At 53.5% G+C, this 9,294-nt stretch overlaps 1 protein-coding gene across 4 annotated transcripts; it reads left to right on the top strand.

The window, feature by feature from the left end:
* Positions 1-228: 228 nt before the first annotated feature.
* Positions 229-7,067, top strand: MOB3C (MOB kinase activator 3C). Of its 4 annotated transcripts, none has more exons than XM_090269393.1 (4): positions 229-505; positions 3,794-4,262; positions 6,391-6,496; positions 6,823-6,887. In XM_090269393.1, coding segments are annotated over exons 2-4 (525 nt in total). In that variant the 5' UTR covers positions 229-505; positions 3,794-3,844; the 3' UTR covers positions 6,824-6,887. The 4 variants fall into 4 exon arrangements, with proteins under 4 accessions (XP_090125519.1, XP_090125518.1, XP_090125517.1 ...); XM_090269392.1 differs by having other exon boundaries at positions 235-505; positions 6,294-6,455; positions 6,823-7,067; XM_090269391.1 differs by having other exon boundaries at positions 245-501; positions 6,294-6,496; positions 6,823-7,067.
* The last annotated feature ends 2,227 nt before the right edge of the window (positions 7,068-9,294 follow it).

Below are 9,294 nucleotides of genomic sequence, written 5' to 3'. Positions count from 1 at the left end.
TCAGGCACAAGTGAAAATACACATGATTCTGGGAGAGCAAGAAAACCACTATTATCTAGCAGCGCTTTTGTTTCTGGTCCAGACAGACGCTGAACTCGTCCCCATTTTACAGCGGAGAAAGCTGAGGCTGCCTCCTTGGCAGAAGTCCAAGCAGACACTGAAAGGGCCAGCAAGTCCTTTGCCCAATGGGAAGTGGGAAGCACGATATGGACTTTCCGGAAAGGCGACAGTGAGTATGTCTGTGCCTGGGGTGGGGGTGGGGGTCCCCACTCCCCGCCCCTTCCCCGCCCCCTGGCCGCAGCTAGGCTGGGCCGGGAGGGCCGGGGCGGAGCTGGCGTTGCCTCGGGGGCGATAGGTCGACAGCGGCGCGGCGGGGCAGGCCGGTGGACTGGCGAGAGAACCGGCAGAGCGGGAGGATCGACTAAAGGAGGCGACCCAGCGCACTGAGGATGTGACCCGCAGAGGAGGGACGACTCGCACTAACCCACCGAGGCGGACCCCGTGAGTGAGTGCCGTGCCCCGAGCGCCCCCACCGCGAACACGACCCAGCCTTGCTTCCACTTTCATTTCTTCGGCTGTCCCGGCGTGGCCCCGTCCGGAGGCGAACTCAGCCCGAAGGCAGGCTGGCCATAGTACTCGGTCCGGGGTCCGAGACTCAGAGTAGCGAAAGCCGGGGTTAGGGGCTGCTGGGGTTTGAGGGGGGCGTGTCTTCGGGAGCGGAAATATTAGGTTTTCTCATCTGGGTCCCATGACCAGTCTATCCTGGCAGCTGGACTGGAGAGGGCTGGTGGAAGACGACGGCCAAAGGGTGGGATTGGGTGGCCGAGCGTGGCGAGCACGGCGCAGACTCAGTGCAGAGCACAGAACCCCCACCTCTACTTGACTCTTGGATCTCTGCCCTGCAGGGCACCCCGCCCCCGACACACACCCCCGCACAGTTCTAGGTGGATTCTAGGTTCCGACTGGATTCTGCCTCAGGAATTGTAGGTGTGGCCCAGGCAGGGATCTAAGTGTCAGAAACAGGAAGGGCCACCCTGTGGCCTTCATTTGGGAAGCCCAGCTGACCCCTCAGGATGTGAGCCGTCACTGACCACTTAAGTAAAAGGACACGCAGAGTTAGGAAACAGGGGCTCAGAGGGGCAATAGCCTTGGTTCAGGGAGGAAGCAAAGGTTCTGTGAGAACTAGAAAGTCAGGAAGGGCATGGGACTGGGAAGTGAAGAGAAACAAGTGACGTGAATAGAAGAGCACCTGTCCATCCCCCCACTGGCAAGCTTACATTTTCCTGGGAAAAGACCCAGTCCTTGAAATTCGACAGCAGGAAGTTGAGGCTCTAGCTCACTGGTCAGAACACCCAAGTTGCTGTGGGGGCAGTGGCGGAGGCTTAGCATGTTGGAACAGGAATTAGGTTGGTCTAGTTGGTGGGAAGATGCTTCCCCTCTCCCTTCACTCCTCTCCTTTTTCCTTATCTCCACAAGACCGGTGACCAGCTAGTGCAGCCAGTGCAGGAAAATTGTCTTTTATTCTTGTCTCTGGCTGAGCCCCACTTATCCCAGTTCCCAGTTCTGCCTGTAACTTGCTATGTGTAGAAAAAGTAGATTGGGCCAGTGGATTTCTCTGGGCTGTTTCAATCCTAAGATTCTTGATTGTAAGTTTTCCTTAAAGCCTAAGCATTGACTATGTGCCTGGCCCTGACCTAGGCTGGGGATGGGGCGGGGGCAGGGGGTGGGGGGCAATGGTTAAGCAGCAGCCTCCACTCAAGGAGAAAGAGATTTGGGTTTAGTAGAGGGGGTTGTGAGAGGAGGTAGCATTCAACTTGACCATGTGTAGGTGGGCAAAGGGTCCAGTATAAGAAAATTCAGAGGCAGGAGTGGAGGGGTGGGCAGTGTGCTCAGGGATCATCAAGAAGCCCAGGGTGGTTAGTGTAGCGAAGTGGGGCAGGAAAGGTAAGGTAAGGTGTTGAATGCCAGGGTGAGGGTCTGTTGTTAACTGTCAGTAAAGGGGGCTAGGTGGAGGTGAAGAGCCCAGAACCCCACCTAATTGCAATGTGAGAAATTTTGGAAGCACCTGCCCCAAGCAGAGTTTAGGATGCTGCTGACAAGTGAAGTACAGAGGTCATTTCCTCTTGGGTCAGGGAGTTGAGGTCCTACACTGGGGACTTCTTTTGGTGAGAAGGCAAGGGGCAGGGGATGGATGAGATGACCTGCCACATCTCTGAGGTGTTGTTTGTTTTTTACAAGAAGACAAGATCCTGCTGGGAGACCTACCTCTACTCTCCAAGTTCCTCTCATTTTACTTGACTGTCCCCCTCCTGGCCTGCCTATTGTGGGTACAATGAAAAAACCCTGTTCTGAACTTCTCCACTAGCTTGACTCACTGCCTGATGTGACACCTCCCCCAGGCTATATGTACTGTGCCTTTGGTTACACCTAATTGTCACCTTATTCCCATCTTCCTTCTGCAATCTTATCCCAGTATTACTAGAGACATGAGGAAGGAAAATGCTCCAGTGTCAGCTCTGAGGTCAAAGCCAGTCTTTGTGACTATATTCAAGTCTCAGGCTAGGGCTAGAGTCAGCACTCTCATTGACCAGGGTCAAGGACAGGTCAGAGTTCAACCTGGAGCCAGTGCTTGTCATATAGTCAGCCATAGTGGTCAGTCTAGGGTCAGAGTCAGTGCTCAGTTTGTGGCTAAATTCCAGCCTCAGTAGGTACCTGGGTCTGCATTTCCTAAGAGCTCACACACTCACAGGGGAGATGAGAGTCTACCCCGAGAGTCCCAGAAACCTGGCCTATAACAGTGACTCAGGAAGTTGCATGGGCCAAGTCCATGCCTGCTACAGCCATGGTGGTGCTGGGCCTAGAACCCAGGAGTTCTGCCTCCAAGCTTGGGCCTGTGATTGCTATCCCCAGAGTCTGCTCTGAGTCTAGAATCCTTCAGTTCTAAGACAAAGCAAATTCACCAGAATTCTAGACGGGCGCAGCTGGGTCGATCTGACTGTATTCCTACCTCCCAGTTCCAGGCACATCGTAGGTGCTCTAGGAATGTCTACTAAGTGTCAGGTGCAGGGGTAGGGACCAGTGCCTTATTGGGGTGTCCCCACTGGAGGAGGCTGGCTTATGGGAAGGATCTCCAGCCAGTGTTGGAGGAAGTGGTCCCCTTCTAGACATGCTACATCCCCCTCTCCTCCAGCACCTGCAGCCCCACTCACAGGCCACCCAGATGGCCATATGAGGGCCCTTTCCTCTTTCAGGGTCATAAAAGGAAAGGACATTTTTGGTAGAAAAGTCCCTCCTGCTCCCTGGGAATTCCCGGTGGCCGGATGGACGAGATATCCCAGAGGAAGCTGAAGGCGGTCCTGCCCCCTACCCCCAGCACAATGCAGCCAGGCTCTCCCACGCTGACCAGCTGGCCTGAGGGGCCTCCAGAGGTCATCTTGTTCAGGCACCTGCCTCCTAGAGGGCCTGGAGGAAGCCTCTGCCACTTCTCTACTGGTCAACAGCAAGTCTGAGGAACACCTATTCAGAGCCAAGGCCCAGTCCTATCTGAGATGCAATGAACGTGGAGCGGAAACAGAATAAGATGGCAGGGCTGTGGCTCTTAGCAGGGAGAGATAGGTCATCCTGGAAATAGGGGAGGGGTGCTGGACTGAGGGTAGGAGAGGATCTAGAATCCAGTCAGAGGCTGCAGAGGTGAGCCAAAAGCTGAGAGGTGAGAGGGAAATGTGTTGAGAAGTCAAAGCACATTTGCTAAAGACCTGACCACCATGCTCTCCCACGCCCTTGGCCCTGGCAGGGCATCCTCAGGTCCTTCCCCTGGACACCTGTCCCTGGGCCCAGCCTGGCCATGGCATTGTGCCTGAAGCAGGTGTTCGCCAAGGACAAGACATTCCGGCCGCGGAAGCGCTTTGAGCCAGGCACACAGCGCTTTGAGCTGTATAAGAAGGCACAGGCATCGCTCAAGTCCGGCCTGGACCTGCGCAGTGTGGTGAGGCTGCCACCGGGCGAGAGCATCGACGACTGGATCGCCGTGCACGTAGTGGACTTCTTCAACCGCATCAACCTCATCTATGGCACCATGGCTGAGCGCTGTAGCGAGACCAGCTGCCCAGTGATGGCCGGCGGGCCCCGCTATGAGTACCGCTGGCAGGACGAGCGCCAGTACCGGCGGCCGGCCAAGCTCTCGGCCCCGCGTTACATGGCCTTGCTCATGGACTGGATCGAGGGCCTCATCAATGATGAGGATGTCTTTCCCACTCGTGTTGGTGAGTGCCACCTGGCAGGCAGGTCAGACATGGTCAGGGAGGGAATCACTGTAGCCCATTTCACAGATAAGCCATTTAGTTTGATATAGCAATTCGGTGGGGTTGGGGGGTAGGAGGAGGAAACAGGCCCAGGGAGGTTTGATGGCTGCTCAAGATCAGGCATTGTGAACTCGGACTCCCTGACTCCCAGTTTGGGAATCTTCTTGTCTAAAGCGTGAGTGCCCCTCCAGGGAAGACAACTATGATTCTCAGAACCTTCTAGAAGAGGCAGTTCAAAGTGCTCCTAGCAGGTTACCCTGCTTGGGCTCATCTTACTTGCAGCCTCCTGGGAGTTCCTGGCCCCGGAAAAGGAAGGGTGTGGAGATTGGGTGTGCCTGATGGTATCTCCACAGCAGGGGCCTCTGAGGGCAGAATTTTCCCTTGTCAGGCCCAAGCTGTGGAACCTTTTCTTATCTCAGCTGGGCAGCCTGGGCTGGTGAGGGTGGGTAGAGAAGATGAGTGATGTCTCCCCAGCCCCAGTTTACCCCTGCCATCGGCATCAAGAAGTGGTGTTGGCATGACATCGTGTTCCTCCCAGCAGCCCCACCCCGACCTGGCCTCCCATTCATCCCTGTTAAGGCATTGGGAATCAGAGATGGGTGGGGCAGGGTGGTCAAGCCCAGAGGGGAGAAGTCTGAATGCTGAGGGGAGCTGAGCGCTGAGTCACAATTCAATGCTGGAGGTCCCTTCCCAGCTGGTGGCCTGTCATTTCCTGCACTACCATGCCCAACAATGGATATCTTCATTTCACACAGGAAAACTGAGACCAAAAAAGGGACAGTGCACTGAATCAGGAGGGATTCAGAACTGCAGCTCAGGTCCTATGGGGCCTGGGCCCCAAGTCTAGACAGGCAGGACAAGTCTGAGAGGCCTGAGCTGGGCCTAGAAGGCTCATGGGGGTGCAGGGCTCAACTCTTCCTGAGAGCAGTGAGGAAGGGGAAGAGAACTATGAAGTGGGGTGAGCCAATGTGGGCCTGTGTCTCGGCTCTTACTCCCTTCTAGCCTTAACTCCCAGGCCTGTGAGAACCCCAGATATCTGTGCTTTAACCTTGGGATGGCAGAGAAAAGGGCATGGCCACCAAGATCTTCTCCCTGAGCATGGGGAGAGCTGTGTGAAACTGTGTCTAACTGTGTCTTTTTCACAGGTCCTGTAGCTTTTCTCAAGCAGGGTCTGTGGCATTTATCCAGAGGGGTGCTGCAGTGTAGTGCAGAAAGGGTTTGAATCCTGCCTCCAGTCTGTACTAATTAATAGTAATGTGGTCTCAGACAAGTGGCTCCACCTTTATGTACCTCCATTTTGTCATGTGTAGAATGACAAAAGGTGCAAAGGGCCTAGCACAGGGCCTGGCTCACAGGTGGAAGTCTTAAGTGTTACTGGATATTTGAAGGAATAAGAGATATCTGAACTAGTTCTTAAAGACTTAACATTTCTCAGGATTGGGGTTTGGGGACTGTGTTGTGAAGGCTGCCATGAGGAAGGAGCTGGGATGAAGCTGGAGAGGGAGGCCCGATCTTGAAAGGCTTTGAGCAGTCACCATGCTGAGAAGTTAGGACTTAATCATGAAGACCCACGTTTTTAAAAATGGATCCCAGATGTTGATGAACTCCCCTTGAAATTGTATACAAGGCTGTCATGTGCAACACCTACAGCTGCAGATCTTTCTGGGGAGAATTTGGGCATTACTTTCATGATACTCTAAGAAGGGTTGGTCAGTGACCCTCAACCAGGTGGCAGAGTTCTGCTTAGAGTTATGGAAAATGTGGAAAATGATTTGTGTTTCAGCAGAAAAGAGACAAAATCAGATTTATGTTTCATTAAAAAGGGAAGTGGGATGGGGAGCAAATCATGATCTCGCTCTGTCTCCCACAGGGAGGTGTGCTGGGGAAGAGGCCATCCTGGGCAAAGGCTGCCTGTATGTGGGAGGGCAGGGCTGGGCAGGGTTTCATACCAGGTCCCTGATTTCCCCACTTCTACCCATCACTGCCCCATAGGAGTTCCCTTTCCCAAGAACTTCCAGCAGGTCTGCACCAAGATCCTGACCCGCCTCTTCCGGGTCTTTGTTCATGTCTACATCCACCACTTCGACAGCATCCTCAACATGGGGGCCGAGGCACATGTCAACACCTGCTACAAGCACTTCTACTACTTCATCCGTGAGTTCAGCCTGGTGGACCAGCGGGAGCTGGAGCCACTGGTGAGGCCAATCCCCTACAATCTACCCTCCCCCTCCAGGGCTCTTGAGTTTTCAGATCCAAAGGCTACCTGCTTTAAGAAAATCCAATATCCAAGTGAATAACTTAGGGAAAGGCAATTCATCTAAAAGTGACTTTGTACTTTAATAGAGAATTCGTTCAAGTGTCAGTTTCCAAACCCAGATCTGCAGTCTGGAGTTGGGGTTGGGGAGAGGGGCAAGAAGGCGCCAGGGTCGAGAGAAGAGCCCTGTGGTTTGTGAAGGGGCTGCCTGGCAGGTGGAGCTCTGACTGACACTTCACTCTGCCCCCCAACTTTGTGTCTCTACAGAAGGAGATGACGGAGCGGATCTGTCACTGAGCCTAGGCCTGGACATTGTGGCTCATCAGATGATCGCCTGAACATAGAGTGGCTAGGAGAGGGGACCCTCAGGAGTCTGGTGACAGAGGAACCTGAAGGCCCTGGGACCCCTCCATACACCCAAAGCCCCCGGACTTCTGGTTCTCCAGAGTCTGCCCACATGTCCCCTAACCACTTGTGAGTAGAGAAGGGGAGAATTTAAAGGTGGGCATACAGAAGGAAAGGAGGAGCTAAACCTCTGATATGATGTCTGGGGGTGAGGTAGGCTACAGGGTTTCCACTCTGATACTTGACCCTTCCATGGTGGTTCCCAAGCCTCTCTGGGCAATGTCGTTGTGGTTGAAGTAATGGAAAGAAAGATACAAGAAAGAGAGCAGCCTGTGTGTGAGTGAGCACAGATGATTGTGTATGAATATGTGTGTGTGATTTTGACTGTGGGGTATGTCTGTGGGAGTTAGCCACCTTAGACCCTCCCTGGCACACAGTGGAACCTCAAACTTGCTAGGCAAATGGCTGGATGGCTGGAAGGAACAAAGGGACAAGGGAGGGAGGGAGGAAGGATTGGGACCATCAGTCCATGACCACTATAGGAGTAATGACAGTTCACTGTCCCCAGTCATTGTGTCTGACAATGTGTATAAGTGCAAATTGTGGTTGTAGATAGATATAGCTCTACGTTTGAACCTTCTAAGCTACTTTCTTCCATTGGCATGAATTCTGGGGAGCTGTGGGGAGGTAGGAAGGAGAGCCTTGCCTTGGGTACTGAAATCCCTGGTCCACCACAGACACAGGTTCTGATTGCTCAGCCAGAGATGTTCATCGGCTGTCATTTCACTCATTTCTCTGCCTCCAGAAAGACCTGATTATAGACAGTCTCCTGGGAGTTGGGGGTGAACTCTTTTGTCTACAAAGGTCCTCTGGTCCTTAAATTGGGACTCACCTACTCCAATCTAGCTTCTAGGATCTATGGACTTGGCTTCCAGGATCTGAAGCCCAGCACAGTATAATCGTCCAACCCAGGGATCCAGTGGAACTTGAATTGGGAAACTCTGGAGTCTTGCCTCCCTCCTGGCACATTAGCAACCATGTGACTAGTGAATGGACTCTTCCAGACTTGGAGAGCTCCTATCCTGCAAGTACTGCCTCTTTCCCAACCATCCTGAGACATTGCAGCTGGTTGTCTCTCAGAACATAGCTGTTCACAGAGAAACTGGGATGTTTATTCACTGCTCCATTACTCAGCAACCTTATGCCCAGCCCTGTGCCCACACCTACAGGTGGGAAAACTGACAGGGACAAGACCCTTTCCTCTCAGACACTCTGCACTGGGAGGCCAGGATGGAGAGCCAGAAAAGACTTGAGGACCATCTAGTCTCACAGAATCCTCCACATACATAAGAGGAAACTGAAGCCAGGAGGAAAGGAGGGCCTCACAGCAAGGCTTTATGGAGCTGGAGTAGAAACCAGGTCCGATTCCCACCCCATGGCCTGTGGATGGCTTCGTAGGGAGAGGAGAGACACATGGAAAGAGGGTTTGACAGCCCTTCTCCGGGGCACAACTGTTCCTGCTTTGAGCAAGGATTTCTAGCCTGATGCCAAAGTACCCCACTTTGCATCAGGTCTGCTAGTGTTATCTGCTGAGCCTGGCCTCCAAAGTCATGCCCCTCTCCGTGGCCCAGCAGCTGCCTGATCCCTGGACAAGCAGATGGGGCTCCTGGAGCCAGCCAGCTGGACCTGGGACTGCTGCCTCCAGAGAAGTTCTCAAGAGAAACACACTGGCCCAGCAGTTTTGCCAAAGGCTCGAGTAAGGGTGTCAAAGATCCCCCCAAGGAGGACTGCGGATTGGAAGATGGATTCTAGGCTGTGGCCAGTGCTGATTGCAGAAGGGAGTGGAAAGGTGGGGAGGGAGGGTGAAAATTATTTTTGTGAAACAGAGGGAAGACTTATTGTTGCTATTTTTGGTAAAATAAAGGAGGCAAACTAAAGCAGCACTGGTGAGAAGCTGTGGTCTGGGTGCCACATGGTTCCTGGGCAGGCCGTGAAAGGAACTGGGCCAGAATGGGGCAGGGAGGGCTTTTTATCCCAGGCCTTATGGAGTGCTGGCTGGTATGTCATGCCCGGCCCAGCTATCCAGTGGGGGAGACACCAAGGTTTTCCCAGGGTGCTGGGAATCCTGGACCAAGAATTCCTGGCAAGACTAGGACCCTAGGAGTGGGGAAGACCGGCTCTTGCCTTTGGGGAGTGCAGTTCCTTGGGAGAGTCTTTTCTTATTTCAGCTCAGATAGCCTGGCACTGGCTGATCTCACCCCCTTAACCTGGGTGGTTTATTGGAACTAATGGTTGAAAAGAGAGGGCAGAAACACAGTCCTAACCCCAATCACAGCAGAGGAAGCTCTTCTCAAGAAGTCTGTTGGGGGTAGCAGGACCTGAGCTTATTCCCAG

Source organism: Furipterus horrens, unplaced genomic scaffold (assembly GCF_987537825.1).
Source record: "Furipterus horrens unplaced genomic scaffold, mFurHor1.1.pri manual_scaffold_3, whole genome shotgun sequence".
In the NCBI taxonomy this organism is placed as follows: domain Eukaryota; kingdom Metazoa; phylum Chordata; class Mammalia; order Chiroptera; family Furipteridae; genus Furipterus; species Furipterus horrens.
The sequence above is the reverse complement of the archived record's forward strand: the minus strand, read 5'-3'. Positions and strand labels throughout refer to the sequence as shown.

Excerpts from the sequence above, each read along its gene's own strand:
- MOB3C (XM_090269392.1), top strand. The coding sequence starts at position 3,845 with ATGGCATTGTGCCTGAAGCAGGTGTTCGCCAAGGACAAGACATTCCGG. Across the intron at positions 4,263-6,293 it reads TGTCTTTCCCACTCGTGTTG|GAGTTCCCTTTCCCAAGAAC; the intron begins GTGAGTGCCACC and ends ACTGCCCCATAG. Across the intron at positions 6,456-6,822 it reads GCACTTCTACTACTTCATCC|AAGGAGATGACGGAGCGGAT; the intron begins GTGAGTTCAGCC and ends GTGTCTCTACAG.